Here is a 20,765-nt window from a genome sequence, read left to right on the forward strand (position 1 = left end):
TATATACAATATTAATTTGCGTAGAAAAAAATATATATACATATATATTGTATATATTTTATGTGTGTATGTGCATATGTATGCATACACATATATTTCTATATCTCTCACATACATTTATGTATGGTTAATAATTATTAATTATATACATGTATGTATCTACAATATATATGTATATGTACATGTATAAATATATAACACCACACGAAAATTAAGCACACATTGAAAATAGCCGTCACGTCTCCCACACAGCACAGAGTACGATAAATTAGTTATATATATATATATATATATATATATATATATATATATATATAAAATCATTTTTAAATAGTAACTATATATATTCAGAGATGAGAGGATAAAGTTATTAAACTTAAAGATTCTTTGTACATACATAGTGCGTAGCGACAAATGTAAAAAAAAGTCTATCTCTGAGAACATTTTATTTAGAAGCTTAAATCATGTTTTAAAAAAAATAGTAATAAAACAAATGACACACGGTCACACTTTGGAAGTAAAAGTACATAAAGCCTAAATTTTCTTTTTGTGACGACTTTTTCGAGACGGTTTCGACACACTCCTCGACATTAAGGGTGGTCTTTGTATAAAAAAAGGATGGATACAGCCAAAAAAAAATACCGTTTAGATGTAATAAGAGAGATATTGAAATGTAAACCGAAACGCTTATAATCTACAATTGTGTATGAAAGGGAAACAAAATTTTATCTTAGAAGGAGTAACTGTAATATTAATCATTACTTGTGATACAAAGAAAGAAAGAAAGGATGAAAGGAAGGTGACAAATTCCGGAAGTGAAACGACAAACGAGATATATATTCCGGGCTCGTTCTTTCGTCGTCGACTGCGCACGGCTCTGCGTACGCCGGAGGGGTTCGCGCGGCGTGCGTCCCCCTGTACAGTAGAACTTTTGTAGTAATGTCAATAATATAGCGTGTATATCGTGTATATTGTCACTTAGGCTCGTCCTGTGTGGATAGGTAAGGTCTAAGGGCAGTCAACTGCATCACACCGAAAAATTGTAGAAAGACCCTTTAGTAGGAACCTCTCCGTCCGTCTGTCTCGTTCCGTACGCAGAGCCGTGCGCGCGCCGTAGCGCCGAACGCGCGTGCTATGGAGCAACACAAGCGTATTTGTCGCGTTTATTATTCTGACGATTTGTATAAATGGGACGTACTTGCGACTTGTAAATTGCAACGTGTTACGAATGAGAGGCGTGGGCGTGAGGCGCGTCGCGAGATAAGAGTGATCGAGTGCAGAAAAACCTGAATATCACGATGCCTAAGTACTTTGTATTAAAAAAAGAAAAAAAAAGAGGGAAGGCGAATCTGTGTAAAGTAAAACGGAAAACTGTCGCGTTATACGTGGGTACGTGAGGAAAACTAATTGCGACGGCGACGGTCGCTATAATAAATTGGCAGCGGCAGCGGAAGCACCATCGTTAGGATGAAAACAAGAGGATTGAATATGTCTTTATTTCTGATCTTCGCGCGTATACTTTAAGTCTAATTTGTTTTTTTTAGAGTTTACTTTTTTCTTTTTCCTCTTTTTCCCGGCTTCCTCTGCTACATCTGTCTCTTTTTCTTTCTCTGTTCTTTCCAGCTTTCATCTGTTCTATCGTACTCTCCTCTTTTTTTCTCGAATAGATCGTACCCATCTATTTTTTTGTGACCTGGTTTAATATATTAATTATTAAGAAAGATATTGGTTAAAACTATTTAATATGGAATGATAGAAAAATCGGCGAATTGTATTTGAAGATCAATACAATAATACGATTAAGAGAGAAAAAAATATACATCTTTGTGTAATATAAATTAATAAATAATAAAACATGATATGTGTGTGTGTGTGTGTGTGTGTGTGCGTGCGTGCGTGCGTGTGTGTGTGTGTGTGTGTGTGTGTGTGTGCGCGCGCGCTATCTCGTAGATGAAAGCTCTCTCAATCATCTTTGACAACACTATGTTCGAAACAAACTCGAAACATAAAACGTTTTAAAGATGTCATTAAGACGTTTCATATCCAAATTTTAAACGTGTTATCTGGAAATTATAATTCCGACCGCTAAGCCATTCCTTTGTAATAATGACAAGAATTTTTATTTTAATAATGGTAATTCGCGCATTTATGTGTTGACACAAAATTTTTTATCATAAAGTACTAATAGCAGAAATAGAAACGATTTTTTCTATGCGTAGTTTATGCGATTCAAAAGATTGCCGCGCTAACGTTTTCTCTCTAATCTTCCGGTTTTGATTCGGGTGTTTCCGAATCGAACAGTTTCAAGGCACCACACGACGTCGATAGATTTCAAATTGCAACAGTTGCAGGACACGTGATTGTACTCCGTATCATTTTGTAATAATTTCTTTTTAATGCCCAAAAGTGAGTCTCGCGTATTAAAGGCTGTTGAAATCATCTCGTCAAGCATCGAACGTAATATTAAAGTGCGTAAGTATCTCTTTTTATCTTGCCCCTAGGCTGACTGATCGAAATAATTTTGATTTTTTTCCATGTTATTTGCAGTCTTGATTTTTTCTTAATAATGTTTGTTTCTGCCAATCCCTGGTGAAAATGTAAAATCGGAACATAAGTCGAATATAAAAGGAGAATAATAAAAGCGTTAACAAACCTTCCACGAAGCGTAAATTGAAACAATAAAATGTAAAAGAAGTGTTAACGTTTCTTTTACATTTCATTGTTTCAATTATGAAGACTAGAACCAGGAGACCGATCTCTGTGGTTTTGATAGAGCACTAGAAAAGTAGGTATTCTCACGTCCGCCATTTTTCTTCAAACTAGCAAGTAACTAGCATGAAAAGTTAGGTATGTTTTGTATATATAGGGTGTTTACGATAATGGCTATCCGAGTAATTTTCTCTAGGACCGAAATATATGATAAGCACAACCATCTACTATCATCATGATTCGTGACAACTCAATGCTGTCCGGTATAGCCAAATCATCACGAGCAAGTTGCGAGTTCCGTGAGTTTGTAGCAGGTAACCTAAAAAGTACGACATAAATAATTTGATTATTACAATTAAAAATAATCTGTTTTTAATGTATGATAAGATTATTAACTTTAAAATAGTAATTATATGTAACACAATCATGTATTTTTAAAGTATTGTCTAAAGTAATATCAGAGATTATTTTATTTACAAATATTTATTTTGTCTATCAAGTTTCTATCATAACGGTATTATTTCAAAACCTAATATAATATTTTAATTAAACATTGATTCTCAATAAATGTTATTATTTATTATTAACTAACATATATATTAGAAAAGTCATCTTTTATTAAACGGATGGTGTTAACACTTTGAAACAAATGAGATAAATTATGTAAAATTACTAAATAAATCATTATTAATAATATTTTTTAGATTACAAGTAAAATAAAAATTTAAGTATAAATATTTTTCTTTCTTGTAACAACTGTTAATGATAAGTTGCATGGTGTTATCATTATTTTAAAAAATCATATATCTTTATGTATAAATATTATGCATGAATATTTCACTAATGTGAAACTAATAATAATGTTTACAATAAATTTTTTTAATTTGTAATACAAGTGCATAGTAAATTAAGATATACTGTAAACAGATATACGTTAGATATGCGTTAGATATACGTTATAATAGAAACTTGATAGACAAATTAATAAATAAAATATTTGTAAATAAAATAATCTCTTTAATATTACTTTAGACAATACTTTAAAAATACATGATTGTGTTATATAATTACTATTTTAATGAAGTTAATAATCTTACCATACATTAAAAACAGATTATTTTTAATTGTAATAATCAAATTATTTATGTCGTACTTTTTAGGTTACCTGCTACAAAATCACGGAACTCGCAACTCGCAACTTGGGGCCACCGCACAAACTCTTCCATAACGCGTTACGTTACGTTAAGTACTCCATACGAACTTAAGTTGTACTTAAAATTTAACTTAAATCAACGCACAAAGAAATCCTTAACGTAAGAACTTAAGAACTTACGTTAAAAGTTTCTTTGTGCGTTGATGTAAGTTTAATTTTAAGTACAAACTTAGATTTATGGAGCACTTAACGTAACGTAACGTGTTAGGGCCACCGCACAAACTCTTCCATAACGCGTTACGTTACGTTAAGTACTCCATACGAACCTAAGTTGTACTTAAAATTTAACTTAAATCAACGCACAAAGAAATCCTTAACGTAAGTTCTTAAGTTCTTACGTTAAGGATTTCTTTGTGCGTTGATTTAAGTTAAATTTTAAGTACAACTTAGGTTTGTATGGAGTACTTAACGTAACATAACGCGTTATGGAAAAGTTTGTGCGGTGGCCCTTACGAAAAAGCTTGTGCGGTGGTCCTTGCTCGTGATGATTTGGCTATACCGGACAGCATTGAGTTGTCACGAATCATGATGATAGTAGATGGTTGTGCTTATCATATATTTCGGTCCTAGAGAAAATTACTCAGATAGCCATTATCGTAAACACCCTAGGTCTATGATTTTTAGTCACATGATGTCTTTTGACGCTGAAAATGAGCGTCAAGCATCAGCATGAAAAGGCACCTTTATGCAAAAGTCTGTGCGGGAGCCCTAAGGCGTAGTTTACAATGAAAACTTAAGCCTTAAGCCGTAAGAAATTGACTAATCACAGTTGAGTAGTTTTAAGGGCCATCTACAATGGAGAGTCGTAGGCCGTAGCAGTAGACAATATTTTCATTATGTACTGTTTTACTGATTACGGCCTACAACAGACATTGAGCCAATTCAGTGGGTGCTTACGATGAGCGTTCAGGTGTTCGGGGTTAGTTTTTAGTCACCTCTCTATGATAGCCGGCTTGTATATTATTGCTACGTCGTTTATATTATTGACAGCATGGTCGTAGATTTAGCGTTGTTACGACTAAAACACTCCATTGTAGATGGCCCTTTATAAAACTCGATTGTGTCGTGATTGTGATTGATCAATTTCTTATAGCTTAAGTCTTTATTGTAGATTACGCCTAATAGGGCGGCCGCATCATAGAGCTTGTATTAATGGAGGGGCCATTGCTATATGCCGGAGTCTGCGCGGAGAGAATCGACAGAGACATGAATATATTCTCATATATTTTGTTTCTTTTCATGTTGGACATCCCCACCACTCCGTTTTCTAGAAGGAAAGAAGCGCCACACATACGAGTAGTACTGAGCAGTACGACAGGTACAAGCTTACTTACTTGGTGTCTACTTGGGCCTCGAGCTGTTACAATTAATACAACAAATTTTTACATACGAAAGTAATACTGTGCATTCATTGATTGGCATGCATCTTTTAGATTCTAAATTATGTACCACTTAATGAATACACAGTGTTATCTTTATAAGCAATTTTTTTTCGTACAAATTCGAGAATCGGGCCTCAGATTGTATAGTTACGAACCTGTTCCCACACGAAACAAGACAGAATATATCCATCTCTCTGTCGATTTTCCCCGTGCGCGTCACGATGCACCAATTGGCCTTAAGGTCCCTCCATTAATACAAGCTCTATGGGCCGCACAGACTTTTGCATAACGCATAACGTATGTACATAAGCAAATTGATTGGTCCATAAGCAAAATGCATAAGAAATTTAACCAATCGAATTTCTTATGCATTTATGTTATGCGTTATGCAAAAGTCTGTGCAGGGGGCCTAAATCCGACTCGCAAGATATCTATGGCCGGTATTCATAGTCGGATCTTATATTTAAGATCATCTTAAATACTGTCTTAAGATGCCATCAGCCAATCACAAGAGCCGTATTAGCATCTTAAGACATTACTTGAGACGCTCTTTAAATAAGATTCGACTATGGCTTAGTTTACATCGTCAAAACCTTAGTACGCGTATTAAGTTTGGTGCGCACCAAAGCCTTAGTACGGGCGCGTTTACATCGAATGTACTAAGCATGTACTGTGAAAAATATAATACAAATTTAATTCATGTTGATGTCTCCTACTAAGACATTTTCACACTGGTTTTTAGATTTTAGCACTGAGGTTATGCTCAATTGCTAAATTCTCTTTAAAATGCGTTTTATGCGTTTACATCGACATTTGTATTACTTGGTACGCGTATCAGTTTAGTACGATACTCCTACTTGATACGCTCGTACCAAATTGATCCGGCAGCGTTTACATCGTGCGTACTAAATATTTAGTACGAATTTGATACGAATATGGTACCTGATACGCGTATCAAATGCACGATGTAAACTAAGCCTATGAATACCAACCTATGACTACGTTTACATGTCGGGTTTAACAACATTGGAGTTAAAACTGGCCAACTACAGCCATTCTTCGGAAGAATGAAATGGTTATGATTGGCCAGCTCTAGAAGTATCGATGTTATTAAACCTGTTTAAGGACCGATTTCACCAACTCCGGTTACCTTAACCGGCCGGTTATTCCATTAGAATTGACCAATCGTATTTGTCGTTAAGCGAAATTAACAAATGCGATTGGTCAATTCCAATGGAATAACCGACTGGTTAGGGTAACCGGAGTTAGTGAAATCGGCCCCAAGGGTGTCGTGTAAACGTAGTCTATCTTTTCGCTGATATGCGCTACTCCTTCTGCTGCCATATTTATGTGACAGAACTCTGAAATGTGCAAATGTCTATGCACTGGACTGGACTGTTTGGGCTGCTATTCCGTAACTATTTACCGACAACTATCGATGTCGTTAAGTGTCGTTGCGCATATTTTTTCATATATCAAAATACGTGCGCGAAGACACTTAACGACATCGATAGTTGTCGGTAAGTGGTTACGGAATAGCACCCCCGACTGCCGCAGTGCCGCCTGCCGGCCCTGCCGCCTGCCGCCGCAGCCGCAGTGTGCCAACGAACGTCGTGCGGTGTGGATGTGTCGTCGCTGCGCGCCGTAACGCAAATGTAACGGGACGCGATTATGCGTCCGCGCGGTATCGCGCCGTGATCTCTCGCCGCCGTAACGGAAGAATTATGTCGACTTGGCGAGATGGGTAATCTGGCGACGCTACTCGTGAGATTCGGTGCTGCGTTCCTGCTCGCCTGTCACGCGGATTACAGCCTGGCCCAGGACAATTCGTCGGGTAAGAGACGAGCAGTATGAATATCGCGTTTTCACGTTCTCGCGTGACACGATGCTGCGCGCGTCGCGAACACACGTGTACACAACTGCACGTAGCCGGACGTGTTTTAGTAGTTAATTATACGGGGACGACCAATTATGTTAACGATAGATACAATCTGAATTTTGCGGGGAAAAAAATTTACAGAACGTAAAATGAGGTTTCTCTCTTTGAAAAGATGAATTTTAAAGATCGATTAATTGACAGTGTCATTTTCAAGCTCGGATTCTTCTACCTATTGTTCCGCATTAATCACACCCAGCGACCGTCGAAATATGAATTAAATTTTAAAAGATACGGTTTACAAAAAAGGAGATGGAGCGCGCAGAATAATTTTGAAGTCAAACAGAATTATATTCGTAATACAGCAAGAAATTTGCTTATTCTCTTAAATTCTCTTCTTTATTATTTTTATGTATTTTTCTTTGTACTCTGACATATCCATATTGACATGAATTTATTGGGTAAGGAAAAGAGAAAAGTCGTTCCTCCAATTCTTCAAGTACGAGTTTAGAAGTAAAGCGCGCAACAGAAATTTGCCCTACATTTTCAACTCACTTTCTCACGTAGAATAATCTGCGCCACTCGATTACGCCATCAATAACACTGATCGTTCTACATACGTCGTATGCAAGATATTGCAATTTTCGTTCGATCGTCAGCGATTATGAAAAAAAAGCGACTACGTAGCGACGCGTACAATATTATTTCGTAACAATATGCTGCGCCGTGCACAACGAAGAAGAAAAACAAAGATCGCTAATTACCGCGCGCGGTTTGAAAATTGGGCGCGATTTTCGAAAATGTTCGTGACTCTTTGCCCGTGCCGAGAAAGACGTTCTCGACATTTCTATCGCGTGTCCATGTTCTTATCTAAATATACCGGAACATGTGTTTTGCTCGATGCGTATATACCGACAGTTAATGCGAACGTGCGATGAGATCAGTTAATTACATTCATTAAACATTATTAGCCGACCTTTCTTACGTGCGTTCGGTATGTGCGTCTGGTATGCCAGGCCTTTAAAAATTTTGCACGCCCGATATTACGTTTCCTTGAAAAATTGCACTTGGTATTCGCTATACGCTGGCGAGGTAAGCCGTTTCGGAGCGAGGCATCTCAGGCGTAGTATCTAAAGGGTTCATTAAAGTTGCACGCATGGAGATTAAATTACTATGCTTCATCAACAAACTTCGACACTGTAATTTCAGGTTTACGGTATGTATCTCAAGTTTTTAAAAGTGCCCGATATCTCATTAACTCGATGAGCCTGTTACACATAGATACATTAGACTAACAATATGCACATAGTAAAAAACATTTGTGTTGAAGTTTTCCCTCTGTAAAAAGCTCTGTAAAAGCTAATTTCTAGTTGCGCGTTAATTTATAGTCGTTATGTTATTTAGACTTTTGTACGTTAAATTAATATTTACTATTTTTAAGAGATAAAATAACACAGTTTATATGTAAAATACATAAATTCTTGATGACGTATTTTGCATGTTAAAGTGAACAGATAAATTGTTACTTTTTTTTATCGTAGCAGTTACCATGTTTTTAATAATTTAAATGGATATATTTCTTATGCTATTAATCATAATGAGATTACTGTCTTCTGTTATTTAATTAGTTCTCCCCAAAGTTTTTAATACATAGATTATGTCAATTTAACATTTTAATTTCAAGAACCATTTCTTTCAAATGTTAAAATAACATTTTATTATATATAATTACATTTAACATTATACATGTGTCAATTTAATATACATAAACTTTGGTTTTTGACACTGTCCAAATGTAAAAATAATTTTTTACATATTATTTGTGTTACTTTTTAACAGATATGCTTTATGTTAAATTGACACAAAAATTGAAGTGGATAAATTGAAACATGTAAAATGTGTTAAATTTTTTAGAGTGTAGAACTTTAATACAACATAAATTTTTTTATCCGAAATGTAGGTAAAAATTTTAATCGTTGAAGTAACGTGAATTAAATTACTTCAGACATAAGATTTTTACAATTTTTTGTCAAGAACGACACGAACAAAATTTATCCGAATAGAGCAACTTTGCTTATTTCAATAAATTGCATTAAAAAAAAATTGTCGTTGACATCGAAATTTCTTTCGCACGTTTCCTCGCACGCGACATTTAGCCTTTGTAAGTAATATTGTATTCAAAGCGACAGCTTCATCCTCTCTTAAGCGTTTAAACTGCTCTACGGCTTAATTGCGCGTGCCTAAATTAAGAGAACTCGCGTCCGTAATAACTGTCGGGTTAAGTCTCGCGCAGTGCGCCGCGTTTGTGGATCCTTGCCGTGCCAGGCATATACAAACGCGATAGGAGGAACGCGTAATCATCCCCGGATCTGTTAATTCCATCCTGAGTTTCACGTGACTTCTTGAATTACGACCGGTTTGCGCGTTTTGACCGTTTTAGATTTCAGCGAACAACCCGCTGCAGTTAATCATGATGGAAAAAAAAGAAAATATCGTTTGTGCATTCCTCGACAAAATATCGAGTTATTTTGCTGTATTGTAAATTCTGTTTCTTACATAAATATTCAGAACATAGTTTACCATCGCTCCGTCTCTGTTTAGCAAAGAACACGACGGGCCTTTGACCCTAATCCTATCAAATAATTCGGTATTCTACACAAGGGGTAATACACCCCAGCCTCTCTTTAAATGGTTACTCGTATATTATTAAACATTTTGCTCAAAAATATTTTTTAACATTCTTCAAACTCCTAAAAATAATGTCTAAAAATTATTGGGCAATTTAAAACACAGTGAAAAAAATTATGAAGCCAAGCAAAAAAAAACTAAGTCTAAAACTAAAGCCAAAAAACCAATGGGATTTATTTTACCCCAGGTGATTAGGGTTAAGGGCGACTTGATCAATCTTCGATTATCTGCCATTGATTCAATCAACAGAGTTGTTTTAATCTAATTTGTTTCTTATACATTAAACAACGAAACTTTAATAAATAATACACAAAATCGTACAGATTGCTTGAATCAATTAAAATTTGGAAATTTGAAATATTCATTGTTTTATTAATGTAGATTACCTTTAATCTCAAATTGAATTACATTTTAATTTTTTTGTAGCTCCAAGAATTAATAAAAAGTAAATTAAGCCGAAATTAATCTATATTGGTAGACAGAGAAGAAAACATAATTTTTTAAGTTACATCTCTTCTCGAAGGCGAGAGAAGATTAAAGCGGGGCGGGCGTGCCCGCGGACGATTTTAGCAACGTCCTCGCGTCGATCCTCTCGACAGGAGAAATATCTTTGCGGGGACGTTTCGAAGCGCTCTGGGTCTGTTTATTTCTGCCTTTGTGCAACACGGTGGCGTTCTCGCGCGTGACGGACCCCGCGTTCCTTCCTGAAGGCGAGCACACGAAGCCGCGCGCGGTGGCCGGTCGCCATCGGCCGGCGCGCGGTGGTCGGTCGGCATGGCCGTCTCAACCGCTAATTGTTGCACAATGCTCTCTCGCGAGTTCACAGGTGCATTGCACCAGAAATCCTCTCCCGGTTACTCGTTGTGCGCTCGCCTCTCCCGTACTCGGCGTGCGCCGCTCAATGGCGTAGAGAGTGCCAAAGGGTTGCGAAATCGTTATCCTAGCTAGCCTATATAGAAACGTGACTGATCCTCCAATGAAATCTCAGCTTGATCCATCCGGTAATCCGTAAGTGCGCGAAGCATTTCTTTGTTATTACTTTCGCGATCGAGATCTTTCGGGAATCATGGTAAGCAAACCAACAACGCGGTTATATCGTAAACAGCGCAGTAACGAGAAACTGCAGGTTTCTTATGTTAATTAAAATGTAGTTTTATTCTTATAATTAAAAGAGTCGAAAATGCAGCTTGATTGTAGCTATACAATTACATAATGTTTTATTTGTTGAAGTTCTCCAACGTATTTTATGTTGTACCTATATTCAAGAGTCAACATTATTCACTGTTACCTGTTTCGTGTGTGTGTGTGTGTTGAAATTTAATACAAAACATACAGTTAAATATAAACAACTACTAACAATAAGTAATCAATCCATTTCTATGATTGAATTGTTTAGCCTCGACGTAAACAGTGTTCGTATTAATGTAAACTAAAATCAAATGTAATACATTTCCTCGAATTAAATTATTTGATTCCATTGTTTTAATTAAATTAACGACATACCGAGGGGGGGAGTAGGGACGACATGGGAATGATTTCAAATTGGATACAATTCGACATTATGAATTACGAGTTCAACGATGTTTCTCCTGGGAAGATACTCTGGTTTACGCTCGATGCGATTTACCACACCGATTTCCTGACGCAATTCTGCCTTCGATCGCAGGAACGTCACGAGTTCCCGCCGCTCTTTCCGATATCACGGAACGATAATTGCGTGTAGCTCCACTTTTGAGGGAAGGGAAGGTTCGCGCTTTCTTAAGCCAGACGGCACACGATATATACACGATGTTGTTTTCGTGCTGGATTGCTTACTGAATGAAAATCTCTGTCGTGATTGATGTGTTTTCATTCATCTTCAGAAATGCGTCAATCAAAACAGAGTATTTCCACTTGGCAAGCAATCTGCATGATGAAAACGAGCATCGTACGTGTGCCGCTGGCTTTACTTTTACGCCACTGGTGCTACCGAGCGCGATTAGGTCGATGTGTCTGTCTCGTTTGTGGCAGTGAAAGGAGACGAGAACGCGTTTTCGCGTTCTCCCGACCATGCTCTTACGTGTGTCGGTGTGTGCCGTGAGCTGTCGCGCGACTTGGAAAACTCAGCCGCGATCACGGCCCTGACCGATAGGACACGGCCTGGCCGCACCACCGCAAAAACCGTATCGAGGCAGAATAGTCGCCGGCGATTTGCGCGACCGGCCCTCCAATGGTTCATTCGAACGTTCAGTCTGAATGCCCGGGTGAACGGATTCAACCCTTTCCGTGCATTTCGGTAGTCGAAATGAATCCGCGCGCTTTGTATAATCTTCCTATCGGCAGTTCCCATCCTATAATCTTCTTACAGCTTTGCTGTTAAATTAGTGACGTTGAGCCGCACTTGATTTTGGTGATTATTAAATATTTTCTCTGTCGTCACTGTTCCTACCCAATGTATCGTCAATTTAACTGAAACAAAGTTAAGTAATTCAATTTTAAAAAATGAATGAAATTTAGTTCAACATTCATTAGTATGTTAGTATAAACACTGCTTACTTGGACACTAAGCAATTCATGCACAGGAATGGGCTGTACATGGAGAGAATTTACTCTTAAAATTTACTCTCAAAATCTAATAATTGTGGGATAATGTGTGACCTCGAGAAATTTTACTGTACTTTTTAGTAAAATTATTTTACAATTACCAGATTTTGAGGGCAAATTTTAAGAGAAAATTCTCTCCGTGTATAAATGTAAGTAATTTTTGTGTTAAAATACATTTTGTAATATACATGAAAGTTAAAAATAATCAAACTCTCTCTGAAACTCAGGGCATTGATTTGAGTCTTTAATATTTAACAGTGTGTTGGAAATATGTAAAGTTAAAAGCTCTATCTTATTCTACCATCGTCGAATTAACATGTAAACAATAATACCGTGTATTCGAAACTAACTGCGGGATATCTCGTGGTATACATATATAGATTTATTTAGCATATTGATCGTGAACTACGTATTTAAATGCGATTTATAACGCGTCGCTGGGTACGGGGACCTCTCTTTTGTGTTTATCCCTCTAATCCTTGTCGTGGTACGCCGCGCAAATACACCGACGTATGTATATTTTTCTCGCAGTTTTCACCTTTTTTGTCGAGATAATAATGATTATTTCATTTCGCATGTAAAATGTAGAACCGCACATATGTATACAATTTGAATTTAACCACAGATCAGTCTAACAGTTGAAAACGGAAATTCTTCGTTAAAATCATGGCGCGAGCTATAACACCAAGTTATTTTCCACCGGTGAAAGTTTAACGACCATCATCGTCCACCAGGAGAGTAAACGTTACAATCGAGGCTCAATTAAATTCCCAAAAAGATATAAACGGCAGATGGAAAAATCTGGAATTGCCGAGTGTCTGACGTCGGACGGCCTTCTATAGCCCTGACGAAAATAATACGTTTATAAGGTACTTAAACGTCGAGTAGATGTTTCAATTAAGTTTCGAAGCATTTATTCAACCGCTTATGAAATAGAAATTTAAACATGGAACTGTTCGTCAGATGTTTATAGTTATGTTTGATAGTTTTATTAATGTCTGTAAAATGTTATTGTCAGCGGAAGATTACAGCGGGAACATTAATGAAACTTTTCATAAACAATGTAAATAAAACTCTTTATAAACGGAAATAAGTACAATTTTGCGAAAAAAAATTTCTTAACGAAAATTTTTTTTCAATTTGCAATACAATAAAAATCTATTTTTGATATTTCTGGAATGTAACCTTCTCCAAGACGAGAAATTCGTTTTTATACCGACATTAAATGATTAATAGCCAATGATGAAAAAAAAAACGATAAAGAAACGACTTGGGATTACATCTGCAAACGTTCGCAGCAAGGGGATGGAATGTCCGTCGTTTTGTACATCAATGACTTCGAATAGCAGATCGTTTGCGGCTTTAATCGTGCGACAGTCCACCGCGGAATACATTCTCCTCCAGGCTTCCGGTTCATTGTTACGATACCGTTTCTACTGACGCGAATGCAATTTCGCAATCCACGACCTCTTCCTTCCTCTTCGCGGCCGCGCGCGCAATTCGCGGATACGCTTTTCTGCATATTACATCGCTCCATACCGTGCTCATTTCCCCGACGCTAAATTGTTCCCTCCTTCTCTCTGTGTATTCTCTCTCTCTCTCTCTCTCTCTCCCCCTGTCGTCGTGTCGTGTCGACTGGGGCACCATGTCCGGGATCCGCGTGCGACACGCGTCACTGACGTGACGTCGCCGTGCGTCGCCGGCGATGATGAGCGGCAGCATCCTGTGAGCTCAATGCGAATCGACGACGGCGGCCGGCCGCGCCATTATCACGCAGATGAGAAGATTGGCCCGGAATTTTCGTAATTAACGCCGATCGTCGACGCGCACGGCGTGCAATGTATATATATACGTACACGTCGCCGGTTATTGTTTCGCATACGTGCAGAGCGAGTTACGTTCCCGCGGCGGGTGCAGCGCGCGATCTGTCTCGGCACTTTCGCGGCGAGCCGACGAAAGGCGTGTGTAAACGCGCGCGGTTCATCCTTGGAAAGAAAAGGAAGGATCCTCGCGTATATTTTTCACGGTTTAGAATCTGTTTTATCCTAACTCGCGTCGTCGCTGAGAACCGATCCCTCTTCTCGGTTCGGACGTTACTTAACTCTGGGAACGGATCACGCAATATATATTGCTCGTGCGACTGTATGAAAGTGTGTTGAATGATGTGGTACACTCTTTATTAAGGCAGTTAGACTCTTGTCCGCACGCTATTGCGAAAATACGGCCTCTCGCCGTTTAACATCAGGACGAAGTGAAGGTTGTACACGTAATTTCTGAATTCCTGATACAGTTACCGCATCGAGATAACAGTAAATGCAACGGCTTATCAGAAGCCATCGTAACGGAATACTTATCAACTAGCACAATGTTTCCGGGAGAGATTTTTCGCACGTTGAGTCACCAGACGTCGCGTCTGGCTTGATAGTACATGGTTAACGTAACGTTCAAGATTAGACGTGCATTAAGGGTATAAAGCGTTAAAAATGATCTTTTACCGTGTATTTAACTTAGAACTTCAGTTGACGTGCGTAAAATTTTATTTGGCGAAATAATTTATGAGCTATGTGATACAAATATTTACACCTTAATGAATTGTAAACGCTCGAGTACGCATACGTTCAATTACGAGTAGATCAGTTACTTCTAGACGAAGATAATTTGTTAGTAAAGAATTGATATTTAATGTGCAATTATGACGTACATCTTAATGAACTTTCTTCATGATGTTCTACTTACGTTGTTTTGATGTTTAAGATTATCGCGGTTTCTCACGTCGTTGTTATTTAGTTGGTTTTAATTAGCAGACAGTTATTAATTTCTGGGTCACCTACAAATGCCAATCATTAGTGTTTGCTGATCGGGAAATAATAATATGTCGCTACACAACATACGTTGCATTTAGCCAACAAGCAATTAAATATATACAATTAATATTTCAGATTCTCAAATGAGATATTTAATTAAGTCGATTCTTTAAACGTCTCTGTCACCATTTATATAAATTTATTTAAATAATAATGAGAAAATTATTTAATTTTTATTCTATTAATTTATTCTATTAATTATAGAATAACTTTTATTATTTTTACAAATATATATATGAGATATCCGTACTCAATTTGGCTCACCTTCATTTTCAATCAAATAGTTACACAACGAATTTCACAGATAACGTTAATATATCCCTCAGGAAGTCGATTTATTTATTTACACCGGTTAACTGATCAATATCTGTTTTCTACGACCTGTAATCACATTTTATTTAAATTGTGCGCTTTTGAATCTAAAATTTCAGAGGTAAGTTTTTGCTTTGTATAATCATCGTGACACAAATATTATAAATACAATATTATCCTTTCGTAGTAGACTTTTTGACATTCCTCATATTAATAAATTGTTGCAATCTTTAATCTCTAAATTGCTCTTGACCGTCGAGTCTCTTCATTTGCGAGATGAAGCGAATTTACTAGTGTACGAGTGTACCGAGCTCGTCGGCTGGTGTCTGGAAAGGTTAACGGAGCGCTCGCTCGTGAGATCTTCTTATCTCGAACCTTACTCGATCTCCGGGCGAGCCGTAGGTAAGCGGGAATCCAGACTTTTTTTGACCGGTATATACCGGTCCGAATGACGATTCCGTGGATTAGAGGTGGGGTATACGATAGGCTCTCTTCTCTCATCTTTCTTTCACCTCCAGGGGGAGAGAGAGAGAGAGAGAGAGAGGGGGGGGGGGAGCTCCTATTTGATTTTCTAAAGTACCGTTTTCTTCTGCGAATCTAGCGCAATCCATCTGTTTCTCCGTGCAGCTCCGTGCGGAGCCCCTGCCGCCTTGCTGACGTTTAAATTCTCTCCTGTGCGCAGCGCGATAAAAATTAAATCAGCAAAGTCAACACACCGTGCCGTCGGCGACATCCGTCTCCTCTCGCCTGTAACGGATATCACCCTTGTCGCGGGTAGAAAGAAAAAAACGGTCTCTCGAGTTTCTCGGAATCGCGCGTCGTCTGAATTCGTGCGCTCTAATCGGAATTGGAAACGGACATAATTTTATCAAGGTTAAAACAACACGGCGGTAGCGCAGATAATAAGTAATTTAATTCGTGTAATACGTTTGTAATAAGTTTTTACTTCTCTCACGAGGGTCTCTCTTCCGAAACCGATTGGAAGGTCGCGTCGTTGGCGCGTATCGATTTATATTGTTCCTCGAGTCGCGCGCGACGCGAACGGCGGCGCCAACAGAAAGCGAGGTAACGGTAACGCTAAAGCCGCGAGTGCAACGTGCGGCGATTATAATAGCGGACGTCGCTCGCGCGAGAAAACCCGTACCCGATACAATTTTAACGCACTCCTTGTAACGCGCCGCCGGCCGCGTGCCCCGCGGATCCTGTGCGATTTGCTCCGCGTGACATTCGCCGCCGGCCGTGAAACCCGGCGCACACGCAACGCCGAGGTTCATCCGGACGAGGCCTCCGGGCTCGGAACAAAGGTATCACACTTGATTGAGTTACGGGAAACGTTTCTCGCGTATCCTCCTTTCGTCCTCTCGAAGTCCCGAACGGATTAATTCGAGATTACGAGAGTCGCACGTCGATTTGCTCCGAAGTTTAATTTGCCCGTCGCAAAATTGTTGTCTTCGTTTTGTTTGCGTGTCACTTTATATATCTTACTACGGATTTCTGCGTTCTCGTTCGCAAAAACTCATTAATTACTGGGAGTTCTAATTTTATTTTAAAATAGTTTCAGTTCTACATTGAATAAACATCCATTTCTGGCGATTGGAGTCAGGTAATTGGCAAACGGATATGTCAGCAAATTCTTTTAAACAGTTTCTCACTTTAATAATCAGAATTATACGCTTATCCTGTCCACAAGTACAAAACCGATTTCGCGTAAAATGAGAATTCTCGATAATTAACGAGTTTCTACGAAAACGATACGTCAGCTTCACACACGCGCGCTTTTTATTAAAAAGAGAAAAAAAAACCGCGCTGAACGGGAAGCGGAGATTCATTTGAGGAAAAACGCGATTTGTAATCGTTTTACGTCCTGTACTGAAAGTAAAGTGGCTTTTACAGGCACATCCAGCCGAGGCCAGACGCGCGTGCTTTCGACGCAGACGCTATTACGTGCCACACAGAAGTGCCGCTCCGCTCGCTGCAAAGACAGGGGAAAACGCGCGCCTTTATCGGCTAAAAACGTGTTCCTTTTACGAGCCACGCGGGCTTGCTATCGGCATCCGGTCCGTCCGTTTCCGCCTCGGGTCCGGTAACCCGGTGAAACATCTGTATCCACCTCCTCGTCGTCGCCTTTACTCGTCTGCCTCGTCGGTCTTTGTTGCCTTTCCTCCACCCCCCCCCCCCGCTATCTTGCTCACCCGCGATTAAAGATTTCACCGCAATCTCGTTACGGGACGCGCGAAACAATGCGTTCCTTTCACGCATTGGCTAATTTGTCCGGCTTATCGAGCGTTGCGCGAACAAAAGGAATGCATTATCACTCAGTTAGTAGTTACATTCATGAAAGAAGCGTTTCATTTTAATACGTTAGAGTGTTTTATTTTTGTTTCCAATTTTTAAAGGCTAATCTGCGATATAGCTTTTCGCTTTCTGCTTTTTTTCCCCCTTTTCGATTTTTGTTTATTGCCTCTGTGATGTTTTACCGAAATTGGCGAGATAGAAAGAATACAAACGCCGAAGGAGCCAAGAGACATGTGACAAGAAACACGATTTGTCGATAAAATAGTGCGAAGAGACAAAAGTGCGATAGGCGAAAAACAAGAAACAGCTAAAAGCATAGATTAGACTTTAACGCGATTGATATTTTAGTTTTAAACAATGTTTAGATTTAAAACACGAAATAAAACATTTAAAGCTGTTAAAGATATTTCGAGTGTTTGAAAATTAAAAAATAATCTGTAAAGTCGAATTTAATATTGTTTGATATAAAAAAGGTATTTGAGATTCTTTTTCTGTTTCTCTTTTGTCTCAGAGCACACGCGTAAAATTTGTAGGCTTAAAAGACAAACGCATATTGTTACAGAAAGTGGCTCGAGCCGTGAGAGTTAATGAAAGAAAGGTTTCACGATTTCGTTATTTTCGTCGAGAGAACTGTGGAAAGGAACGCAAGGTACCAAGGGGACTACGTTTTTCCCATGTTATTTTCATTATTTTGGCGGAAACAAACACGCATACGATTTAAAGCCGTAAGACTTTAAAGTCGTAGGTAATCGTACGCTATGTCGTGACCGCATAATTTCCCAATCACGTCTTCTTCGTGACATCACTATACTATCTTCGCTGTCGAGGTCTTGCGGTTCTCGTCATTATCCGTCGGTTATCATCGCGACTTTTGCGAGTTTAGAATCCGCAAAGAAACGGATCTCGCATCGTGTATCTCGTGTTCTTTCATTTTCATGCGAGTCATTACTCGATTAATTGCTGCAATTTATATATGTATGAATATATATAAATATTATAGTATATAATAGTATATAATAATTGTATAATTCATACATATGTATATATATACCGATAGAAAGAAATAGTTCGGTAACCATATCACTATAATTTTTGGACCCTATTTTGGACCATATTTTTATAGTTGTTCAACAATGTAAATTATAGTTAGTTTAGTTTAAACTATATTATAGTTTTCGTAACCGCAATATTGATTTATGCAACTTATGATATGGTTGTTATAAATAAAGTGGAGATTTTAATATAAATGTAGTTGTACTATAAAATGATCATATTATAAACATATATATTACTATAATATATATAGTTATTATTACCAATATTATAGTAATAATTACTATAAAAACGATATTCCTAACTTAATTAATAATTATTTTACTATGCAATTGTGGTTACAAATACAACACATTTTTCTATCAGTGTAAGACGATATATATATATATATAAATGTATATGAATAAAGCGTCTCTTAAAAAAATATTTTTATACTACCTATTATTTTTATCTTTGATTAAAACTCTAATATATAGGATATTGGTGTTTTTATTATGTAAAATAATATTAAAAATACTTTAAGTAACAAAAACAAAGAGTCAAAACGTGGGAAATAATGCACGAACCAATAAAAAAAATTTAATAAAAGTTACGACACAATAGTACATTTATCTCTGTTTTTGTTATTGCAATGATCAAGAGCCGTTATTATTTTATTTGAGTGAAAACATTTGTTAAATTCACGAATCGTAATTTCACAGACAGCTTCCTGTCAGCCGTAAAATTTACGAGAAATCGTAGATATTTACGAATGATCGATGGTACGAGTGTTACAAGAACGAGTTACGGGTCTTGCGATTCTATCTAGAATTGCAACGTAAGTCGAACGGAGCCTCTTCCGCGTGCGTGCGCGTTGTTTAAGTAAGTCACATCTGCGTCCTGGAGTCGCCGATCCGAGAATGGTCACCTGCGTTTCCACGATACGATCGATAAAGCATAAGGGGTGCGAGGGTGCGTGCCACGCTCGTCGCGTGGAGGTCCCTCTCTCCGGCCTGCGAGGGTTTCCTTTCTGCCCGAACATCATAACCAACCCCCGCTTTGGTTAGGGTCGATATCATCGTTCCTTCATTCGCGCGTATTTCGCTCTCGGTGGCGACGGGTGCAATGAATGCGTGCATTAAATCGCATTCAATTTTAAAACGAAATGTTCGTCGCGGAAGGAAGTATTTGAACGTTACACGTGAAACGTTTTGTTGTATCAATGATCTGCTGATGGTTTTCGGAAAAACATTTGCAGGATATGTAAAGGTAAAAATAGAAAGCTTTGAGAATCAACAATCGCAAACATTTTTCTTTATTTTACATCTTGAATGTGAAGTTTCATAATACTGTTTATTTTCTGTGTTTTTATATTAATACACCCCTTTAAATGCAGTAACTTCTGTCATAAGTTCTGTCATACGTTTTATCGCAATCATCTTCAAGTCAGACAAGATGACGTTTGCGTTTTTTTTTAAATTTCTTATGCTATATGTTTGTATAAATTTTTACTGCAATTGGAAAAACTTGCAAGGTTTTCGCAAGAGAACAGAGGCACCTATTAAATAGACTTTTTTTTTAATTCTATCTTTGAAAGCCTTGTCAAATAGAGTTTATAAAAAATTAATTAATCGTATTTCATTCAGTCTAGGTATACCTTACTTCAGTTGTGAGGAATCGCATCGCCACATCGTGATATATGATACTTGAGCACAAGTATACATACTCGGAACGAGTGTTTCCTTGGTTATAAACAAAAGGTACTTGTACTCGGATATACTTCGTAGCACCTGGCGATGAATTATAACTGT

The 20,765-nt window shown here is 37.9% G+C and overlaps 1 protein-coding gene across 1 annotated transcript in view; it reads left to right on the top strand.

The window, feature by feature from the left end:
* The first annotated feature begins 6,882 nt into the window (after window positions 1-6,882).
* The window catches only part of LOC105833743, a 32,152-nt gene continuing 18,269 nt past the window's right edge, over window positions 6,883-20,765 (top strand). The window contains exon 1 of the mRNA XM_012675707.3: window positions 6,883-7,138. Within this exon, the coding sequence (XP_012531161.1) occupies window positions 7,045-7,138 (94 nt within the window). The 5' untranslated portion in view covers window positions 6,883-7,044. The remainder of the gene's footprint in view (window positions 7,139-20,765) is intronic.

Source organism: Monomorium pharaonis, chromosome 6 (assembly GCF_013373865.1).
Source record: "Monomorium pharaonis isolate MP-MQ-018 chromosome 6, ASM1337386v2, whole genome shotgun sequence".
In the NCBI taxonomy this organism is placed as follows: Eukaryota; Metazoa; Arthropoda; class Insecta; order Hymenoptera; family Formicidae; genus Monomorium; species Monomorium pharaonis.